Genomic DNA, 24,940 nt, shown 5'->3' with positions numbered 1-24,940 from the left:
ACGGATATGAACTCATAACAATAAAACTATGTCAAATTATATTACAATAACAAAATTACAAATCATGAAAGAATCAAAGTTAATCTCCATTCTCTATTATTCATTATTCCAATGAAGAGAGAGCACTCTCTTATATACATGAGGAAGATAACCTTTCCATAATTACATATCCAATATTCTCTCAAGCACTCTCAACTAGTTTCCCGTTATTACAAGATATCATCGCACAAATCTCTCTCATATCTTGGATAAGATATGTCTTCATGATTTTCTCCTTAGGATAAGATATGCCTCCATGATTTTATCGATATGCCTCCATGATCTTCTCCTTAGGATAAGATATGCCTCCATGATTTTCTCGATATGCCTCCATGATTTTCTCCGTAGAAAAAGGCTTGCATAATTATCTCCTTGATATGGTGGAGGAGATATTAATTCTTCACATATTTCCTACATCACAAAACTCACATATTCTTGAGATATATATAAAAATATGTACATTTTCTAATAATTAATCATAAATTCACTTATAATACAAAAATGAATAAAATGGAAAATAAGAAGGTGAAACCCAAGTGTATGTAGGAAAGTGATATGATAACAGGTTAATGGGATGATGAAATGTAAGGAAAAAGGTGGATGAAAATATGACATTTCTGAGTCCCAACATCCTCCCCAACTGAACTTGTTGCATGTCCTCATGCAACCATGCATGGGTATCTTTTAAGAACATTTGGCATATTGAACTTTGGCTTTACATGATGATGTCTTAAATGTTTCCAGGATATGTGAGAGACATTGGTAACAATTTACATTTTCTTATGGTTGGTTCTTGTGTGACAACCATGAATATGGTTGGTTCTTGTGTGACAACCATGAATACAAAGAATGTTGGTTCTTGTGTTAACAACATTCATTTCATTTTCTGTTCTCTTTTCTTCAATAATGTAAACATTCACTGGAAATCATAATGTGCATAAGAAAGCCCTTTTTGTAATATTAATAAAGCATGCCAATATTGTGTATGAAACAAAGTGCAACAAAGTATCATTGGAAAATAAATGTTTGTGAATGGTAAATGGAGTGATAGTGGTGAAGAAATGGAATCATGGAAGTGAATATGTAGTGAATGTAGTTCCCCCCCCCCCCCTCAACTGAATTGGTTGCATGTCCGCATGCAACTTAACATGGCACATGAAAGGAAATGTAGCATGGTGAGGGAATTTTCCAAAATATTCAAGTTAGCATATAAGGAATTGCATGATTAAAGATTAGAAAACAACATACCTCTACTTACCCAAGAATGATGAAGTATGCAATAGGAATGTAGCTGCTGCTGCTGCTGGATCAGGAAAATGTGACTAATGTAACTGGATCCTGGAGAATGAAGGAATCTGAACTGCTGATGCTGAATCATGGAAAAGATAAAAGCTGAAAGTGGTACTGTGGTACTCTCATAGATCAGAATGCATACTACTGTAACTGTTGAGGGAGTCATGAAAAAGTGTATAGTCTTCACCCGCTACAAACCCGATGGTACAATTCTAAACATGCGAATGAATGTGTCGATGTCGAACATGAATAGAAATCATTGGATTACCAGCCATTGATGTATGCCGTTAACCAATGCGAGGCAAATCACCATTGATGTCAATGAGTGCCAAGGTACCGGAGTACATCTTGCAAAGTGCGAATGGATGTGTCGAGGTCGAGCCACTTGCAAGATCTGAAGATCAAGGGACATTGATGTATTCCCATGATCGCCAGCGAGAGAACTTGTCATTAAGGCATGCAAGCCTCTAGGTACTCAAAATGAACTCTAGTCTATTTCCTAGATAAGGTGCTGGTGTCGATGGGGCAAGACTTGTTGAAAGGTGGGCCTTAAGGAATCCCACATCAGTCAACGCGAGTTTGTACAAAAAGATTTGGTAGGACTATAAATGGAAAGAACTCACGGATAAGCAGTGTGGATCAGCATGGCTAGGAAATCAAGGTAATGTGATCATGGAAAGGGAATGAGTTTTATTCAGAAGGCAAACTAGAAGGAAAAACTAAACTGAAAAGGATAAATGGATGTATGCGATTCAGAAAAATAGGCGTGCATGAAGTTGTGAAAGATAAGGAAATGGAAGATGGGTTGCAACACAAGGATGGTCTAGGTATGTGGAAGGAAAAAGTGAAGTAATCATGATGCAAAAGGTGTGTAATGGAAAATGTCATGATATGTGCAGTGAAGAATTTGTTCCTTCAAGCATCCAATGATGCATGTTTCATTGTGATTTGGAAAAATCACTTTGCATACTCTGAAAAACTTAGCACCATTCTTGCATAAAAATTGTCATCTTCGTGTGCCATCTCCATCGATCATTCCTGTATGAAGTGACTCAAAAACAAATTAGCGCATTTTCAAGAATTTACAAAATGTCCATTTTTTTAATTATTTTCCGAAATAACTCTAATTGTGGATGAAAAAGGTGTCGCATCGTAATGTTGAGCTTTCTGCATAAGCTTCTTGTTGTCCTACACATAACACCAATCTCATTTCACTTGTTAGTATATACATCCTACTTTTGCCCACAAATTCACAAAAAGTCCAACATACTTTTATTTCCCCCCAACTTAGAAATATTGCATGTCCCCATGCATTGTACATATTGATGGTGCAATACTTTTTCAAAATGTTTTTAGTGGCTTGCAGAAAAATTCATTTAAAACATTTGAAAAAGCATTGTATTTGTTAAGGAACAAGTAGTGAGTGTATGAATGAATGAGGGCAATTATTATTTATTTATTTATTTTTCTTTTTATATTATGTTTTGTGTTTTTTTTTTTATTATTATTATATATATTTTTTTATTTTATTTTTTTTTTTGTTACAGAAAACAATTTCATAAATTTGGAACAGAATAAACAATGAATGGAAGAAAGGTTTTCATAAACGAGATATCATTATCAAAACCCCAAAGGTGTACAAATCAATGATGATAAAAATGAAACCAAGAAATATGGAACAACCACTCCATTGATACCAAGCACCATGCCGCTTTAGCATTAATGAGAATTTGTTGCTGCGCTAATATCATTATTTGTCTGGGCTAGTGCTTCAATTGCGAGATTTCTATCAAAGCTCATTATAACCAATGTGGAAACAGCTTCTTTAGATGGATCTATAGTTACATGAAGAAGTGGAGTTGCAGCAGCAAACTCATCCTCAAATTCCGTGTCATATGAAGTAACAGCCTCCCTTGTAACATTCTCTCTTGAAGAGGTGTTAGATAGCCCCATTAACAAAGTCGAAAAGGAAAGGCGAGAAACAATAGAAGCTAATTGCTCAGGGAACTCAATTCTGCGAAGCCCAAAGACATGCAGTCGATAAGACAATCCAGCGATGATTTCACAAAGACCTGATATTTTCCATGATGAAATAAGTGGCTGAGGACCAGCAAGGTAGACAAATGATTTGTCAGAGAATTGGATCCCAAAAATACGAAACCATGTTGAAACCGGTATATCGAAATAAAAATGTATAAATGAGGAAAATATCAAGCACTATCACTCACTAAGCACTCGTAATGGAAATTTGATTGGGAGCAATTAAGTGAAAACCTCTGAGAACTTTTGGTCTGGACATTATAGCAACGATTGTTTTTGGCATCCATGCAAAATCAGTGGCATGATACTATGATGAAAGGTTCTTTAAACGCTGGTATAAGGAATGTAAATACTGAAATGTCAAAATGGCACGCTGGTTTGAATCACCACAAACATGACTAAAATTAACCATCATCTCTACTATCAACTTGACGAGTAAATTCAGCTTTTAAATGAGAGTAATAGAGAGTGTAAGGAGGCATTGGGATTGCGCTGAAGCATTGAACATGACCATATAAAGGAGCCATGGTAAAAAGGGACAGCGCCAACGCTAACCTTGCCAATGGAGGATGCAATTATATCCGTCAACAAAAGGCTATGCATTCAGTCTCGAAACATCAACATCACATGAATCATTTTATTGATAATAGGCAGAAGTAATAAGCATAGTTGTGCATCATCCTCAGGAAATTGGGGCATCGAACGTACATTGCAAATACACCAAAAACCAAGCAGTGTGGTAAAGTGGCTCTCAAAACGCCGGAGTCGGAGCTCGATGATCATGCAGGACTTGAGGGGGATTTTCACAGCTGCAAAGATATGATACTTGACATGCAACAATGCATAAAGAAAATGGCAATCAGCCTATCCACCTGACAGAGCCTTCAAAAGACAGATGTACAAAACCGTTTTTATTCACGCAGTTACCAAAATAGGGTCTCGAAGAATCGCGATTCCCTCTCAAACCGTTAGGAATTCAAGCAAACAATTTCTGGGTTTTATAATTCATTCTATTAGGGAAAAAACCCATGTCTTCTTTTTTCTAAATTTGTCCTGGTTTGATCACAAACCGCTTTTGAAAACTGACGTTTGCAGGGATTGCGTATGGATGGCCTGTCAAATCCAACAAAATTCAATTGGCTTTGCCAAGCCTGTGACTTGACTAATCAGAATCAGAAGGTTTTCATTGCCATAAGATTCATGCATTTAACTGGAAAACCCAGCGATTGGATCCCTGGCATCTTGGGCTTGGGTTCTGGGTGAGGATGATGTGTATTCTTTGGACTTGGTGGATGAGAACTGAATTTAAGAACCAAGAACTTAAAGCAGGGAATAAAAACAAAATACAGTACAACCAAGATGAAGGGCGCTGCAACCAGCGAGCCAAGCATCAGTGCATCTGAAGTCAAAGAAAAATGATCCCCGCCAGTAATGACTTCACCAAGACGCAAGAAAGGCACCACCAAACTCAGTTCTATGGGTATGGCAACAAAGTTGGCAAGCATCAGGGTGGGTGTGTGAATATTGGATCCAAGCAAATCAGCAGCAATCCCACATAGTATCACTGTTGTACCGCAATTGGTTGAAGACAGGGCTAGTTCTTTGGTTCTGCACCCCTTTTGAGAATTACGAGAAGAGCCCAACCAGATCCTCGGCTACTACCCATCCTGAAAATTCCATTATTTTACTGTTTTTTATTTTTTATGTTTTAACAATATGGAGACGCTGGCTTCATTTGGTTTCTCTCTGTTAGATTTTAAAGCCGGGTAATTGGGTTCTTCTGCTTTGAAAAAAACAATCATCCCCTCTCTCTGTGTTTTCTTTCCCATCTGTGTCATTGAATTATGCATTGGGTTTTATTGAATGAAGTTTGGCAGTAGGTTATCTTGAAAATCCCACGGTCCATTGATGTGTTTGAAATCATGATTGCTAATATTGATTTAATGGCATGCGGGCTTTACAAATGGATGTCTAGAGTCGAGTCCTCGAAAGAGGATAAAATCCCAGATGGATCCTCCCTGGATTCCACAGTCCAATATGTTTCCTCCCCAACAGAATATTTTACATTTGAGATTCAAATCCTCGATAACAAGAATGTTCGTCGCTGATTTAGAGCTTCCAACTATCAAGCTATAACCCGTGTGAAACCATACATGAGTGCGCTGGTTGACTGTTTTATTTTTATTTTTTTATTATTTTATTTTTATTTTATTTTTTATTATTAACAGTCTAGAAAATGAAATTAATCCTATCTTTAAAAACAAAAATGGTTAGTTTTAAATTTTCTTTTTAACAAATGGACACAAAAATTTGCATATTGAAAGATATTTTTGATGAAACATATTGCAAAACATTTATTTATTCCTGAAATTGGTCGCCTAAATCATCCCTATTTTCTGATCCTCAAGATCGTACAAAGACGCAGGAGGAGAGCATACTTATTCTAAGCAAAACTAAAACCTATTTTCTGATCCTCGAGATCGTACAAAGACGCAGGAGGAGAGCATACTTATTCTAGGTAAAAGCATAACTGAAAATTAAATCTAAAAGCCTACCTACTCTATACTAATTAGAATTTACAAATTAGCTACGTGTAGTTAAACTTCCAATGAAGCCATTCGCGTAGCAGTGACAACAATAGATTCAGTAGCAATTTGTCAAATGATGGATGAAAATATTTGACAGTGAATGAGTCTGGTTGCTGTAACTGCAAATCAACTAAAAAATTAAAAGATGAATCTAATCTAGTACTTACCTGGAACCATTGTTCGATGAAGCTTTGATAAGCACAGTTACTCTCACTCAGATTATGTTGTAATTCCTGTTCTTCTTCTCCGATCTGCTGCTCTTCTTCCTCGATCTCCTGTTCGAATGGTTGTTCGCCATCAGATACACAGGATTCTTCAGATGTTGAATCTTCATTTATTTCTTGGGGAGTAGTTGAACTTTCAATTTTTGTCCAGATCTCCTTTTCCAGGGAAGAGGAGATTCCAACTTCTGCAAGGATCTGAGTGAGTAGTTCCAAGCTGACACTCATTATAAAACCATGTTGAAAGGAAAAAAAAACAAATAAAAATCAGCACACTAAAAACAAAAGGACCACAGAAATAATCTTGAATTCAATACTCAATTAAAACCTCTTACAAGGATTGCTCATTAATTGAGTAATTGAATGCTTCAATTATAACCATGAACCATGAATTCATCACACATTCTTCACAGTTGCGAAAATCAAACACACTTGCAGAAATTGAAATTCACACTTGCATAAATGTAAACACGCCCTACATGCCCTGATCCATACGAGGTCGAGCCCATTACGGTATCTCGAATGCGATGCGTAGGTTGTTCCCCACGTCTTACTGCCTTAACACCTCGGAGTTAGGAACATTTCTAAACACACTTGCATAAAAGAAATCAAACTAAACTTCAATCCATCGTGCCTCCCCGGCAACGGCGCCAAAATGTTGGGTGAAACTATGTTCGTTTAGTTCCGTTGTAGTACTTACCCAACTATTTAATTTATCAATCCGAGGTCCGTAGACTTACGAGACACATGCACTATATATGCAGGACTGAAGTGGAACTAATCTAATCTAATCTAATCTAAATTACTGAAATCAAATTAAAGCATTGAAACACTAACTAGGAAAGCATGAAATTGCATAAAGGAAAATAAATACAACATGTGAAGAAGTGAATGGCAAACAACAGATATGAGCTCATAACAATAAAACTATGTCAAATTATATTACAATAACTAAATTACAAATCATGAAAGAATCAAAGTTAATCTCCATTCTCTATTATTCATTATTCCAATGAAGAGAGAGCACTCTCTTATATACATGAGGAAGATAACCTTTCCATAATTACATATCCAATATTCTCTCAAGCACTCTCAACTAGTTTCCCGTTATTACAAGATATCATCGCACAAATCTCTCTCATATCTTGGATAAGATATGTCTTCATGATTTTCTCCTTAGGATAAGATATGCCTCCATGATTTTCTCGATATGCCTCCATGATCTTCTCCTTAGGATAAGATATGCCTCCATGATTTTCTCGATATGCCTCCATGATTTTCTCCGTAGAAAAAGGCTTGCATAATTATCTCCTTGATATGGTGGAGGAGATATTAATTCTTCACATATTTCCTACATCACAAAACTCACATATTCTTGAGATATATATAAAAATATGTACATTTTCTAATAATTAATCATAAATTCACTTATAATACAAAAATGAATAAAATGGAAAATAAGAAGGTGAAACCCAAGTGTATGTAGGAAAGTGATATGATAACAGGTTAATGGGATGATGAAATGTAAGGAAAAAGGTGGATGAAAATATGACATTTCTAAGTCCCAACACTCCCCCATCAGCCTATCACTACCCTTCAAATACACATTACCCCTACTACCCCAACTCCCCTTGTTGTCCTGAATCCCCTTGTTACCCCAACTCTTGTTCTCAATCATGTCCAACTTAGATCTATGGCACTCAGATATGCCCCTATTATCATGCCTGCTCCTTAGGGTGTCTTACCAACTAATTATCAGAGTAAAATTACCTTATTTGATGGCACTGGAACTTACACTACACAATAACACACAAAGAAAATGATAGATTATTTCGAACTGCATGAAATTGACATAGGAGATGTCCAAATGAGAATTTTTGCCCAAACTCTAACTGGAGATGTGAGAACATGGTTTAGATCTTTGCCTCTTAATAGTATAGATAGTTTAGAGATTTTTTACCAACAATTTTTACATAGGTGGGAGAAGAAAAAGAACCCTCTTCAAATTCTTTCTGAATATGAAAACCTTAAGAGGGGACCAAACGAAGCCATTCAGGACTACTGCACTAGGTTTAACAATGTATATAATGTAATACCACTTGACCTTAGACCTCCACTCGGCTTAGCACTAATTAAGTTTCCAGACGGATTTGACACAAATATGGCTTTTCAACTTAGAGAAAGGAATCCCCCTACACTAGAAGATATGCAAAGTGTTGCAGTTAACATAGAAGCTAATCTACTATCTAAAAGGTCTAGGGTTAGAAATGAGAGAAGAACACCCATGAAAGATGAGAATTCACCCTCTGATCAAAAAATGGATGCTTTAGCTAAAGGAATGGAAAAATTGATGGAAAAAGTAGAAAACATTGAAAGGAAACCTCACTGGGATAGCCAACAGGCATCTCCAGTAAGGAATTTGAACTTTAGAAAGAACCAGAACCAAAACACTAGTAAAAATGGGCCTGATCAGAACATTAGACCACCTTTCCAAGAAAATTATGCTGAAACCTCCCATCAAGAAGACCCTGAGCTAGACACCCAAATCAACTTAATGGGGTTAGATGAAGAAGAAACTATTTTTCTAACTCAGGATGACCAAGAACTATACATGCTTCAACAGTTACAGACCCAAACTGGAGAATATTTCGATTACAAGAAAGGGTATGACTCTGCTATTTTCGAAGTGCATAAATAGTACAATTTGAGGAGCAAAAAGAACACTGATGTTCCGGACCAAAACAAAAAAGCAGTACCTAATCAGCCTAAGAAAGTAAAAGCTGCAAATCAGAATCCTCCAGTTACAAAAACCCTGCAAATCCTTTCTAGACCAAGTCAAAATCCTCCCAGTCCTATCATTGAAGATGTAACCAACGACCAACCTTCTAAGGAGAAACCTTCCACTTCAGTTCCCCTCAAGGAAACAGTGGAACAATCTCTAGAAATTGCATTAGAAAATCCAATTAAAAAGACTCCAAATAATGAAAAAGAAGAACAAACCACTCAGAACCCAGGTGCTAAGATTTCAAATGTTCAAACAGACAAATCCCCTCTGCCTTTCAATTTGGGAGCAGAGGTGGCCAAACTTAAAATCTCAGTTCCTTTAACAGAACTAGTTAAACATGAAACTTACAGATCTCAAATAAGCAAATCTTTAAACTTCGTTGAAAATGAAGACTCCGTTAACCTATTTGATGATCAACCTAAGTTAATTTTTGGACCTGATGTTAATGGAAAACCAATGGAAGGAGGGATACCACCCTTCTACATTAGCCTTAACATCCATGATAAAATCCTACATAATGCCATGCTAGACTCTGGGGCTTCACACAACCTTATGCCTAAATCCATTATGGAGAAGCTAAACTTGGATATCACCAGACCCAAGCCAAGTTAAGTGCCTAGGACTTATAAAAGACCTGTGTGTTTCCCTAGTGCAGTACCCTGCCAAAACCATTCTAATGGACATAGTTGTTGCTGATATACCACCTAAGTATGGTATGTTGTTGTCTAGATCTTGGGGTGCCAAACTCCAAGGATCTCTGCAACTTGACATGTTGTATGCTACCATTTCAGTCTTTGGACATCCTAAGAAACTGTATAGAGAAACTCTGATGAAGTATGTAGTGAGTACATAGGAGAGGCCTCAAAACTTTCCTATATATTCAATGCATTTTGATATTGATTCTTTCATTCTTTATAATGCTGAATCTAACCAAGAAAATACTTCAGACAACACTATAGCAGAACCAAAAGAAATTACAGTAATAGAAGAAAATCAAAGTGTCCAAATTCATGAAATTTCAGATAATAAAGATGACCTAGATACTTTAGTCAAAAAAGATTTCATTCCCCCAGATAGTGAAAATTATGAGCATGAAATCCTATGGCATCTTGAATTTGATGGGTCAGTAAACAAACTAGGTGCAGGAGCAAGAGTATGGATTTACAACTTAGAAAATGATCATTCAAAGGGTCATGCCTACAGATTGAACTTTAAATGTACAAACAATATGGCAGAATATGAAGCACTCTTGTTAGGTCTGAAATTGGTCAAAAGGTTAGGAGCCATAAGAGTCTCTATTATGGGAGATTCTGAGTTGGTAATAAAACAAATTAACGTTGTTTATATGACTAGAGATCCTAGATTAGGATTTTATAGAGGAACAGTTGTAGAAATACTAAATACTTTTTTAGAAACCAAGCTTGTTGTTATTCCAAGAAAACACAATATGCAAGCTCACAGTTTAGCAATGTTTGCTAGTACTTGCAAGTTGCCATTTCAACCCAACCATCAGTACACTGCTGAGGTTAGGCATAGACCTGCTATTCCTAACAACTTAAAGAACTGGAAAGTGTTCGATAATGATCAGCAAATTAACAACTTTCTAAGTTTAGATGATGAATTTGTGAAGAGTAACATAGACATAGACATGACATTAGATTTTGATTGCACTAATGAAGTAGAAATTAACAAAGTAGAAGATGAAAAGATAGATAATTTCTATCCCACAAAGTTTACAAAATCTGATATTCAAAACCTAAAACAAATGGAAATTGATGAAGCAATCAATGAACAATCTGAAGTCATCAATCTGAAAGATAATTTGTTGTCCAAAGGATTAACTCCTTTGGAGGACTTATTTGATTCAAACGATGTTCCTAAAAAGCCTAAAATGGAACCCTTGAAATCAGACATTGAAGAATATAACATAGGCTTTGAAGAAGATCCCAAAATGATAAAACTTTCAAAATATTTGCCTCCCAATGAAAAAGTGAAATACATAGAACTGCTAAAGGAATTCCAAGATGTTTTTTCCTAGAATTATGAGGACCTTAAGTCCTATGATACCAACATAATATAACACACCATCTCATTAAAAGAAAATCAAAAGCCTTTTAGACAGAAGCTTAGAAGGATTAACCCTATTCTACTGCCTTCTATTAAAAAGAGATCAAAAGAATGTATGAAGCTAAGATTATTGCACCAATTAGATTCTTAGATTGGGTTTCTAATTTGGTACCTACAAGAAAGAAAACTGGTGAAATTAGACTATGTGTTGACCTTAGGAATTTGAATAAAGTTTCACTGAAGGATAACTACCCTCTTCCTAAAATGGATCACATATTACAAAGGGTAGTAGGTTCCACCAGAATCTCACTGCTAGATGGGTTCTCTGGTTATAACCAAATCCTAGTCCACCCAGATGATCAGGCAAAGACTGCATTCACTACACCATGGGGCACTTTCATGTATGTGAAAATGCCTTTTGGGTTAAAAAATGCAGGGGCCACCTTTCAAAGAGCAATGGACATAGCCTTTTCAAAACAAATCCATGACTTCCTGGTAATATACCTAGATGATATCACAATATTCTCTAAATCAGATCAGCAACACCTGGATCATCTTAAGCAGGTTTTTACCAAGTGTAGGAAGTATGGAATTTCCCTGAATCCTAAAAAATATTTATTTGGATTGAAAGAGGGAAAAATACTAGGCCACATAATCTCCAAAGATGGTATCCGGATTGACCCAACTAGAATTGAAGCCATTTTTCAAATACCACATCCTAGGAACATCAGAGAACTACAAGCATTTCTAGGTAAAATAAACTTTTTGAGAAGATTTGTCTCTAACTTAGCTGAACTAATTAAATTACTAAAAAGTATGTTAAAGAAAGATTCGACTATTAAATGGAATCTAGAGGCTAAAAAGTCATTTGAAGATATAAAGCTAGCCTTAACACAAACACCAGTCCTCATCAGTCCAATGTTTGATAGGGATTTTATCATTTTTTCTTTCGCCTCAAAACATACAATTGTTGCAGTCCTACTACAAAAGAATGATCAAGGTTTTGAACAACCAATAGCTTTCTTCAGTAAAGCCCTGAGAGATGCACCTTTAAAGTATAATATAATGGAAAAGAAAGCTTTTGCTCTAGTTAAAGCTATTAAAGATTTCAGAGTTTATATCTTGTACTCTCATATAGTAGCTTATGTTCCCAATGCTATAGTCAAAGACATTCTAACATAGGATGGACCAGATGGAAAGAGAGGGAAGTGGATAGCTACCATATTAGAGTATGATTTAGAAATTAAACCTACAAAATTGATTAAGGGCCAAGGTTTATCCAAGCTCATGGCTGAATCAAACTGTCAAGCCCTAAACATAAATTTCATTGCAGAATTGGATAACGAAGAGGAGATGGCAACTCCACAGATCAGCCAGGCCTTTATAGACTCACCATGGTATGCTGATATAATATACGTTCTACAAAATCTTCAAGCTCCTCCTGAGTTGTCCAGAACTAAAAGTAGGTTCTTAAAAATGAAATCTTTGAAGTTTTTCATAATTGACAATGCTTTATTTTGGAAAAATCATGAAGGCATCCTTCTTAATTGTTTGTTAAAGGAAGAATCTGACAAAATATTGCAAGAATTTCATGCAGGTGACTGTGGGGGACATCTTTACTGGAAGACCACAACTGATAAAATCTTAAGAGCTGGTTTTTACTAGCCCACTCTATTTTCTGATGTGAAAAAATTTGTAACTTCATGCCACAAATGTCAGATCTTCGAAGGAAAAAGAAAACTATTGCCATTACCTTTGAAACCTATATCTACCGAAACACCATTTCAATAGTGGGGCCTTGACTTCATTGGTGAAATTCATCCCCCTTCCTCTACCCAACATAGATGGATCTTAACTACCACTGATTATTTTACAAAATGGATAGAAGCCATACCCTCGAGACAAGCTATTGATACTTTCATAATAGGTTTCCTTGAGGCCAACATTCTATCCATATTTGGTTTCTCTACCAAGATTATCACATACAATGTAGCAGCCTTTAAATCAAAGAGGATGATTGATTTCTGCAACAAATATCACATAACCCTGGGTCATTCCACTACCTACTATCCCCAATGAAATGGACTAGCAAAGTCTTCCAACAAAATCTTAGTGAATATCATCAAAAAATTGTTGGAAGATAACAAGAAAACCTGGAATAAGAAGCTAGTAAATGCCTTGTGGGCAGATAGGCTGACCACTAAGAAGTCTATTGGTACCAGCCCTTACCAGCTAGTCTATGGAATGGAGGTTGTCTTCCCATCTTCTTTGGGAACACCAGTAATGAAACTACTTCAAGAAGCACAGGTTGAGCCAAATGACATTCAAAGGAGGATCAACCAGACAATACATTTGCAGTAGACCAGGGAAGAAGTCTATATCTGATCCCAAATTGTGCAGGAGAAAATCAAAAAGGCTTTTGACAAAAGAACCAAGGTAGAAGATTTCTACCTAGGAGATAAAGTTTTGAAATGGGACTCAAGAAGGGAAGAAAAAGGTAAACATGGGAAGTTTGACTTCTTGTGGAAAGGCCCTTACATTATTTATTCTTTTAGAGGTAACAATGCTTATTTTCTCAAAGAATTGGATGGTGAAGAAATATAAGGAGGACCAGTTAATGGTCGAATGCTTAAGCACTATATAGATACCAGTTACTAATTTCACTAATCACTTGTACATATTATATCCTTTACAAAGTTTAGTGTGGATTAGATGGTAAAATATCGGAGTTGAAGCCTGAAGAGAAGGCGCTAAGCTTCAAAAAGTTTCACTATCATAAATATCATTAAAGCAACAAAGTAAAAAGGGAAAGTTGCAGAGTAAAATCACAGTGATTTAGAAGCCATTGATCTACTAGTTCTTGACATTTCATCAGGAAATGCCATCCCTAAGTGGAGCCACTACTAGGTTCCTATAACAATAGGAGTCATAATTTTTGTTTTGGTTGAGGTCAAATCTATAATATGTACATACCTTTTCTTTTTGCAAATGTTTTCCATATTCAAAAAATCAAAAATTTAAAAAAATGTAAAGAGGGTATGTACTAAGAGAAAAATCAAAGGACAAAAAAGACTGAAAAAGGTCAAAAAAGATGAAAAATGAACCCCAAGAAAAAAAAAGAGAAAGACCATGAAAATGTGCAAGTACAAATGCCACTATTATTTACTTTTATGATTAATAATGATTGTGTGCAACTTGTTATTCATGCCACAATCCATGGTAATCAAACAGTTTAATCTTGGTTATTCCATGCTTTGAACTTCATGCTTAGAGATAGAGAATAATATCTTACAAAACTGTTTAATCTTGGCAGATAAGTAGATAGGTAGAGTAAATAAAAGGAGCTCAACATTTTAATCTGAGCCCTTGGATGTAATAAGGATAGACTTAGATAGATTTTTATTGTAAAAGAAAAGAAAAAGTTTTGATGAGGGTTTGCCAGCTTAAGTGCACCCTAATAAAGAGTAGAAAAAATGATAGGATGAGTAGATTGGTAAGCAGTTACATGGTTGCAGAATTATGATGATTGATCAGATAAAATCATATCATTTACTTTCATCATCAAGTTGCTAAAGTATGGATGATAATTGGGCATTTACACATAGTTAAGTGATTAATTTCCCCATTCATTTTACCCCTAATTTTACTAATTTCCCATAAGCACAGTCAAAAGTGTCTAAAACCTTAAGTTAAAGGGCCTCAGAGCATTTCTCTGAATTCTAGAGGGATCGGACCCTCGGGCCAATAACTTATAGGTCCTAAGTACTAAAAGACCCCTCACAAACATTCACCCCCTTCAATTCATTCATTTTCCCTTCAAAATCCCTTTTCCTAAGGTAAAACCATCATTTGCCTAAGGAGAGTAATCACCCCCAAGCAAACCCCTTTTCCACAAAAACCCACAAATGTGCATTTAGCCTAAGTTATAATGTTCTATGTGAAAATGTAAATAAACTTAATATACATTATACTTAGCGCACTTCGTTTTCCACTCTCATTTCATATTTACTTCTAACATTATTTATTAATTCCCAAAGAATCAACCCTTTTCCGTATATTTTATTTAAAACCCATATGTTAATATCCCGCCCCAAAGTTTGAAACATAAACTTATTAATAAACTGATTAATGGGATTAATTAAGTTGATCAGCGACTAATTAATAACCATGACCCACCGTCGAAATAAAAAGATTAATTAGTCAATTAGTGATTAATTAAATCTGTCCCCGCCAATGAAATCATTCCTGACATCATTAAACCTTCGTAATCCTTCATTAATTAATCCCTCCACACATTAAAACCCATTGGGACCCTCCATTAAACCTCACATCAAATCATCACCCCAATCGGCATGTGATCTGACCCCGATTGATCCAACGGTTGACACTCATATCGGGCAGCCTCCGAAGGCTGACCTTTACTCGCTCGATATGGGTGGTTTCACTATTCACTCCACTGCTACGTGGCACCTGATGAATTGCATTGGGTCGCCTCCCCCCTGTTGGATACCTATAGTAATAGGTTTCATATTTCATGACTGGCAAGAGAAAAGCCAAATATGCTCTGCTCTGGTATCCCAAAGATCCCATATTTCCTAGAAAGCAAGAGCTGGGTTAAGTGTTTCAAGTACTGAGGACCTTATTTCAAATTTTGTGGATGATTCAACAGTCTAAACTGGATCATGCCATGTTTCAATTTTGAGTTGTAGAATAGGGAAAGAGGTCTGTCCAAACAGCTTAATCTTGGCAGACAAGTAGTTCAGGTAGAGAAGCAAAGGTTCCCAAAAGTTTAATTTGGGACCTTGGAAGACATAAGGGTAGAAGTAGATAGAGAGAAAAGGAAAAAGCCAAAGAAAAGAAAAGGCAATTGAGGGTTTGCAAGCTCAAGTGCACCCTCCAAGGAGAAACAAAAAATGCTAGGCAAAATAGCTGGGTAGGCAGTTGTGGTTGCAGAAAGGATATGATCACCATTACACAGTTGTCAAGAGGTGTTTTGCCAAGGCAAAAATTCTATCAGCAAAGAGCATCACTAACTTCTCTTTTCCCTCCCTACTCCATTGCTAACACCCCCTTTCTTTCAGCTGAGATTTATGGAGAGAGATCATGGTTTTATGATGGTTCTAGTTCATTCAGAATCCACATATCTTGTCTAAGATCTTTTCATTTTGATCTACTCTCAAAACCAAGTCAATTTCAAATAAACTCAGTAAAATCCCTTTCATTTGCCCCCTTCATTCATATTAACCTCTAATTTTACTATATAACTCCCCTATTTTACCCCTTCCCCTAATAATACTAACACTAAGGTGTACAAAGCCCCAAATCTTATATATACTCCCTCCCCTTGGCATTATAGCCATATGGTCTTCAAAAGGGACCAAAGTGACATCTGGTCACTTTGGTGAACCTGTCCCATCCTATTCCCCCTTGCTGCAAGTCAAACTGCTCCTCCAATCACCATTTGCATTGGAAAACCCTTACAAAACCCTATTCCGCCTTCAAATCCTTTGAAAAAATAACCAAAGTTAAAAAAAAACCCGCCTCTGGCGCATTTCCAAAGGGTTAGCGCATTATGGGTTTAATGAAAAAACATTCGAAAAAAACCAATAAAAAACCCATAAAACCTAAAGTTCCCCGCCCGCATATAACCCGAGCACCTTTCTCCTCCGCCAGCCGTCGGATCAAGCCCATCAGATCCGACGGTCCACATCAATATCGGAGCACATCCTATGGCGGCACTTTAACCTCCGGGAAAGTGACGTTGCGCCTTGTCACGCCTCCTCCACGCGTCAACCGATGAACCATCTCGGAGCCGACTCTGACAGCCTCTGCGCCGTACCTAAACCGCCCCGAGAAACCGCGGCGGTTAAGGCCTTAACCGTAACCGCTGCGGTTTGACTGCCACCTACCCGTCACTGACTCACCGCCACGTCCTTATCTGCGCGTACCTGCCTTTGTCATTGGTCCACCTCACTGCTGACTGGGTTGCCACCTCACCGCCCCTTTGACCAGTCACCCACTGCCACGTCGCCCGATGACGTCAGCTGACGTCACCTCACCATGACCCACCAATGACGTCATGCTGACGTCAGCAGAAAAAAGCGCCAAATTGGTAAAATAACCCATATTTACCAATTTTCCTGTGTTTTTTACCACTTTCACTGTTATTTCTGTTGGACGCTCTGCATGACCGTTTGCACTCCAATTTTCGCCAACCAGTCTATTAGCCCGGGCAACCTCCTCAAGCAGCAATCGTGCACCTTTGCTTCAACCTCTGCTCGTCGAATTACAGGTATTTAGACCGTTTCGCCCTCCATACGACCTTCATTAAGCTTGAAATTGCTCAGAGGGATAGTAGAACCATAAAAACGCTATTTGCACCGTTCATTTCCATTTGCTCATCCACCATTGTCATTGTGAGGGCCAACAAGTACCTGTAGAGCTTTAGAAACCTGCAATTCACATAAAACCTCTGTAATTCTGCGTTTTCCCGGCAGAGCTCCTAATAAATATAATTCACCCGGTTGGAGAGTTCAGTTAGACCACAGAGAAGTTCTGTCACTAGACTCCAGTAGTATTTCAATTGCTATTGAGAGAATTCCCCTTGGATACTCAAAACATCAACTGTTTACACAGAGAACTGCCTCCAGACTGTGTTTTTACCATTCCACCTGTCCACCTGCAATTCTTGCAACTTAAAGAGCTATGGAGACCCCTATTGCACTCAATATTAAGCCCATCAATGCTCCTCACCAGGAATTAGCATGGAAAGCCCTGGGAGACATGGACTACCAAATGCTGGATTGGTTCCCCATGGGAACCAAGTACAATATTCACATGTTGAATGAATTAAGAGCCCAGCACCTCAGTGGGGCAGATATCTTGGGGATTTGGGAGTCAAATTTGCCCATATACAACCTTCCCCAAGTCAATCCTATGCCAGAGCTCATTTATAGCTGCTAGGAATGCTATGACCCCAGCCAAAGAGCAGTCATGAGCCCCACAGGCCTAGTCCTGTTCCAGATCACCCAAGAGAGCATAAACCAGATGCTGCGCTTCAATACAGCCAAGAAATTGACCCCTCTATCTATGCAGAATCTGATAAACAGAGGGAGCAAGCTGTCCAGTGACCAGATTGTCAAAATCAACCAACTGTTTGTCACACCGGGCTCTGAAACAGTCAGAACCCCTCCTATTGGGTACCAATATCTAAATGAGTTGGGCAGAATGTTGGTGGATCTAATTGGCTATGTCCTAGGATTCAGGGGGTTGGAAGATGTAGATGACAGCATAATGGCAATGCTGTCTATATTTGCCCCGGGTAAGCCTCCAGCTGTACAGTATGATTATGCAACTTACATAGCAGAGAAAATCCATGAGCAGTTCGTGAATTTGAGAAGGGAGAGACTGTTCAGGTACTCCTCCTATATATATCATTTATTCCTTTTCTACCAGCCAGATACCTTCTCAGTTCCTTTGAGGCCACTCAATGCCCAAGGAATCCCAAGATCAGTTGTTTTCTGGACCTCTGTTTTTCATTCTACCTCAGTATCACCCTATACATACTGTGAGTTTATTGATTTATTTTTTCATCCAGCCCTAACAGCGCTGCAAGGTACTCCTCCTCCTAGATTAACCGATGATATGAAGAGGATTCTACATTTGAACAAATCTTACAATATTGGCAACTGGTACTTCTACCAGAACCACACAGTCATTAGGATATATGGCTGTGAATTGAACCCATTTAGGTTGCCGAGGTATGTCCCCATGAGGCTTTTTGCCTTAGAATATTTCAGGCAGTTTGGGAACTCAGATTACCTTCACTTTCAGAGTAGAAACAAGAAATCACAATTGAAGGTAAGAAACCAGCTAGGTTCCTTCCTATATAACAGGAAAGAGGAAGGGTGGAAAGAGGCAGACATCATCCTGGAAGGCCTCAGATTGCAGACCAGTTTTGAATGGATTCCCTATGACCCCAATCATTCTATCTCCCTCAGGAGAATTAGATACAAATTGGGCAACTATGCACATAAAAGACAACCTGAAATTGAAAAGTATGCCAATGCACTAGATTGGGAAGAGGGCACACTAGTAGAACAAGTCACTGAGGTAGAATTACTTGAGAAAGAAGCTAGGAATGTGCAAAAAGAAGCTGACTTGGAAACTTGTGGACAGGTGCCCCTCTCCTACAGAAAGCAAATTGGAACAGCTGCTAAATCTTCAGCAGCACAGCAGCAAACTACTGAGAAGACACCCCAGGCAGCAAGCAAAGACAAAGGAAAACAGGTGGAACAGCCACCTATATTGACAGAAGAACAAGTTGACACCTTGCTACAGCAGCAAGAAGAAATGGAAGAGCAAGAACTGGGGCAGCAACAAGAAGAAGCACAGTCCAGTGAACAGCAGCCCTTGCAGCAGGAAAAGGGGACAGATCTACCTAGTTACATTGAGCAGCAGCCCCAAACAGAGGTGCCTCCCAGGACAGACACCAATGTAGACACCTCAGTCCTCCAAACACCACAGAAGGAGGACTTGACCAGGAAAAGGGAGAGAGAGACCCCCCAGACCTCATCCTTCATCAGAGGAGAGAAGAGACAAAGACTGAATGACTCCCAAGAGGAGGACATAGCAGTAAGGCAAGCCATGGGCATGGGCCCACCCAGTGGAGAACTTTCGGCCAGCTCATCTCAGCGTGGACATGACATGACTATGGGAGGAGAGGTCAGCTCCTCCGGTCAACATAGAGAAGGGCAGTCAAGTATAAAGCAGCAATTCATTGACATCAAAAGGAGGAGTGATCCCATAAAAGTGCAGCTCTATGATCACTTGTTAAAACTAGCTCCTAGCAACCAGCAGAGACTCATGTCTGCTTTCGATGTGAGCGAAGGCAAAATGATAATGAGCCACTTCATGCCCACAACTTTGCATCCTCAGTCCACCTCGGACTATCTAAGAACCAACATGGAGGTTCTTGCCAAAGACATACACCCTATGGACAAGATTGAATTACATAAGCAAACTGGTGAAATGGTGTATGCCTCCCTGGCAGATGAGACATTGGAGAACTACAAACTAAAGAGCAGCCTGAATAACACAGCTTCTCAGCTGGAATTAGAAAGAGCATCATCACAAGCCAAGGACAATAGGATCAAGTCCTTGGAAGAGGTAATTATAGATATAGGGCATGATCCTAAAGATGTCAAAGGCATCCAAGAACTCCTGAAGATAAGGGATGCAGACATGGCGGCCCTAAGAAAGAAAATCAAACTCCCGGCCACCATCCATCCACAAACAGATGAAGTTGCCCAGCAAAGGCAAGAAAAGGATACTACAGACCTGCTGGTATCCCTATACAAAGAGCTGGTTAGGACTCAAGACCAGCTAGGACAAACTGAAGCTGCAAAGGCGGCACTACAAGAAGCACTGAAGCAAAGAGAAGAGGGCCAACCCTCCCAGCCTCCTCCTGTGATAATAAATCTTGAGGAAGTCCCTCCAAAGACTACTCCTCCTCCTCAGCAAACAGAAGCTACAGCACCAACTACAGCGCCATCCACAGCAAAAACAACTACAACATCGGAACAGGCTACTAGTTTAGACATGCAAAAGCTGCAAGCTGAGATCCAAGCCATGGAATCTCAAATGAAAGAGCTGGATGAACTTAAGAAAACCTTGGCTAAGGTAAATGAAAAGTTTGACAAGAGCAAACAGAATGAGGTAGCCAAGGAGAGAGAGGTAAAAGCTCTTAAGAGGAGAATTGCTGAACTAGAGAAAGAGCTTGCACTAGAAAAAGTGACAGCTCAAATGAAAGCAGTGCTATGGAGCAACATTGGGCGGTCCATTGCCAACCAGTGGCAATATATTGAGACCATGGATGAGCAAATGGTGCTCATCACTAAAGCAAACAGAGAAATACAGAGAGCCAGGGCAAGCCTTGGACACATGCCAGAAGCTGCTACTAGGATGATCAATATTCTGAACTATAAGACTAGCTCTCAATTAGCTGTCATGGGAATCACCAACAGGACAGAAACAATTGCTGTAGCCAAAAGAGTCATAACATTGAGGAACTTAGTTGGAACACTGGAGAGGAGGACACAGGATATGCAGACTGAAATCAACAGATTCCTGGAAAAATTCGTGACACTACAGAACAGAGGCCTCCCCAGCATTTTAAGCAGTGTAGGAAGACTGCTCACCCTAGACAATTACAATAAGAGAATTGATGCCCATGCAGTAGCAGAGATTGCAAAACCGCCCAGCACTTCAGCAGAGCCAGGGCCAGCCACCGGGCAGACTATGTATGACAGGGTGGAGAACCTATTTTTCCTCATGAATGAAGTCGAGCATCTGTTTGATACACCACCTAACTTCTTCAAATTCACAGAAGCAGATGAAACTCTAGGGGCAATCTTAGCACACCAACTGCCCACACAGGATGTCTGGAGGAATTTGACACAGACAATTTTGTCAGGCCAGAATCAGTAGCGCTAATTCTCCAGGCAAATGAGCATACATGCGCAGGCACAATTTTGAAGAAAATATCTACAGGGAAGAGGCAGAGGCTGAGCCAACTCAGCAGGACCATTGACTCACCACAAGCAACAGTCACAATCACAGGTGACAAGTCCAGGATACAGCGTACAAGCCTTAAAGACAGGTCTTCCAGCATTTATTCAGGATATCTCGACCGACTTAGCTGTTTCCAAAGGCTAAAATATCTTCTGACAGAGCATTGAAATGCCTGTACTCTGTAATCAATGCTGTATTAAATTTTGGTCATAATATCTTAAGTGGTTGGTAAGAATGTTAAATCTGAGATAATTCAGAACTCAGATATTTTGTAAATCACCGCAAGTATATATTCACCCTTCACAGCAGTTGAAGGGGTTGTTGTAATTTCCTTTTGAGAACTCTCTCTTACTGTAATATTTTCAGAGAAGTAATACAAAGGAAGAATGGAATTTCCAAGGCTTGGTGTACTTTGAAGTATTGTGGTGAAAGATGAATGTTACAGGATTCCAGGGTGTTGCATAAAACAATAAGTATTCTCAAATCTCTTTGTTGTATGTTTTCGAGTCTTTTGTTCTCTTTTGTAGTTTAAATGTTTTACACTTGATAGCAAGGTGAAAGGATAGTTCCAGGACTTAACCCATGATTACCCTGGACTCAAACTGAGCTATTATACATGTTTTCCTCAGATACAGTGACAGAATTGTAATTCTTAATTGCTGCATTTCAAAACTGTGTCTTTTGCTGTGATAGACATTCCCAGGGATTCAATTTTTGCCCCTGAGACATCTGTCTTCTTCTCTTAAACCTGTCTGTTGGAAATATTTAAACAATAAGTGAAAATTCTTAAATGCTTTCGCTGTTTGTGTTACCTGTTTCCAGTCATTTAATCAAAAAACTGTTCTATTAAGCACTCAAATGGCCCTGTAAGTCCCATCTTTCATCTCAAAGTTTCAAACACATATAGCCACAGACTCCATTGCCCAATGGTACTCAACTTCTCTGAAAACTACATCACTGGAATCTAAAAGGAGTTTCATCAACCAAAACATAAACAAAACCTGTGCATAATAGCTAGCCTAAAACCCTACCATTGTAGATACAAAATCATAAAGAGAGAGCCCTCTCTGATCACAGTTTGGCTAGAAACAGTGATCCAAAGATTGGTTAGTGGTTACCCCGGCCGTATTCCCTTGGGAGTCATAGGGAACAACCTGGGTGTTAACATAATTGGCGACTCCGCTGGGGACTTTAAGATTTTGCAGTTTCTATCTATCTTCCAAAGCTACCATCAAGCCTGAAACTAGCCAAGAGGCCTTAGGACTGTTTCTCTAATACAGGAACAGCTTTAGGGAAGAGCTAGCTAGGGAAACTTCATCTTAGCTTTGAGACCTATATAGTCATTCCAGAATGCTTGTTCAGTCCTTGTACATATAAAACTTCTGTATAAAGTTCTAAAAGAATACTTAGAAGCTGGCTCCCAAAAGAAACCCAAGGCACACTAGGGCAAACCCTGACCCTAATCAACCCATCATTGTCGATAACCCAAATATCATACCAAAGAACATAAGGAGACAGCAAAAGCAGGACAAGCCTGCTGATTCAAATATAAGGTCAGACCAACCCATCCTCATTCCCACTCCTTGCAAAGTTCTTTTTCGTTCCACACCCAATTCCCCTAGTTCATCATCGACACCTCAAAGCCCTCCTCTCCCATCTTCACCATCTGCACATACTCTTTCAATCAGTTTCCCGCTTGTTAACCCGGTTACACCTGTAATCCCTGTTGTCCCATTTGTTCCTATTAACCCCATAAACCCCATAAATATGGCTAACAGATATGCACCTCTGCAGATACCAGCCAATGCTCCAGCTCTACCCCAAGACTACCAAACCAGACTCTCATTTTTTGACTCCCATGGCCCTTTGACAGCCATCCAGCATGCTAAAAAGATGCAAGACCACTTTGAGACCTATGAAATAGATGATGACAGTGTCAGGATGAGGATCTTTGTCCAAAGCTTAACTGGGGATGTCAGAACTTGGTTTAGATCCTTAAATGCAAATTCCATTGCAACCCCTGAAGTTCTATACCAGGAATTTACCAACAGATGGGAGAAAAAGAGAGATCCGCACCATATACTTGGTGAATATAACACTATTAAAAGAGGTCCCCAAGAAACGGTTTTGGAGTATTGTGCTAGGTTTAACAACATATACAATGCTATCCCCCAGAACTTAAGGCCCCCTCCTGATTTGGCCCTTTATAACTTCCCTGATGGTTTTGATTCTGATATGGCCTATCAGTTGAGAGAAAGAGACCCTCCAACCCTTGCAGAAGCCCAAAGGGTTGCAGTCACTGTAGAAGCCAACCTAATTGCCAAAAGAAACAGGGCAAAGCTGGAAAAGAAGACTGGTTTCAAAGAAGAACCCTCGGGTTTTGATCAAAAGTTAGATGCAATTCTAAATAGCATGAAAAGACTAGGTGAAAGAGTGGAATTAGTAGAAAGGAAATCATCATGGGAGGCACCACAAAACAACCCTCCTAGAAACCCAAATTTTAGGAGAGTCCAGAACACCAATATAGGAAAAACAAGTGCAGACCAAGATATCAGACCCCCTTTTCAAGAAAATTATGCAGAAACTTCCTCAGCTAATCAGCTCAATGAAGATCCTGAGATCAACTTAATAGGTCTGGATGGTAAAAGCCAGGTTTTCTTAACACAAGAAGACCATGAGGAAGATGAAAACAAAACATTCCAAACACAATCAGGAGAATCCTTTGACTTTAAACAAGGATATGATACTGCTGTCTATGAAGTCCATAAGCAATACAAACTAAGGAGTAGGACTGTGAATGTGAATCAGCCCGAAAAGATAAAAGAGAAACTACAATCTAAAGAAACCTTAGTCACTGAACCTAATGTCAGAACAAACTTACCCACAAAAGAAGTAGTGGATGAGGAGGTCACTGAAATACTGCCCCCACCACAATAGCCCATGGCAGCCTCGTCCTCTCACCCTAACCCAAACATTAACCCTCAAGACATCAATATAAGGGGCAGGTTCCAAAATCAGGATGAAATCCACCAAGAAGATCTAATGAACAGAGAAAGAACTGCTACCCGCGACTCCAAAATCCAAATCGATAAACCCTTTGACCTAGGAATAGAGATTGGCAAGTTAAAGGTAGCAATTCCCCTTTCAGAGCTAGCCAAGCATGACATATACAAACAACAGATCAAAAAATCCCTTCAGCTCACCAATAGCAAAGATGATGTAAATGTGCTAGATGACACTCCAGAATTGCTGTTTGGCCCAGAGGTAGATGGAAAAACAGTAGTCACAGGGGTTTCACCTTTTTATGTCAGCTTGCATATTCATGATAAAATACT

The 24,940-nt window shown here is 38.8% G+C and overlaps 1 protein-coding gene across 1 annotated transcript in view; it reads right to left on the bottom strand.

The window, feature by feature from the left end:
* Nucleotides 1-3,051: 3,051 nt before the first annotated feature.
* The window catches only part of LOC149237332 (rhomboid-like protein 20), a 36,852-nt gene continuing 14,963 nt past the window's right edge, over nucleotides 3,052-24,940 (bottom strand). Inside the window, exons 2-3 of the mRNA XM_089369233.1 lie at nucleotides 6,128-6,235; nucleotides 3,052-3,549 (exon numbers count right to left, since the gene is read on the bottom strand). Of these exons, the coding sequence (XP_089225359.1) occupies nucleotides 3,052-3,549; nucleotides 6,128-6,235 (606 nt within the window). The remainder of the gene's footprint in view (nucleotides 3,550-6,127; nucleotides 6,236-24,940) is intronic.

This window comes from Pinus tabuliformis, chromosome 8 (genome assembly GCF_031772625.1).
Source record: "Pinus tabuliformis cultivar Carrire ecotype Pingquan chromosome 8, CPIR1, whole genome shotgun sequence".
Lineage (NCBI taxonomy): Eukaryota > Viridiplantae > Streptophyta > Pinopsida > Pinales > Pinaceae > Pinus > Pinus tabuliformis.
Note: the sequence above shows the minus strand (reverse complement) of the source record. Positions and strands in the feature narration are given on the sequence as shown.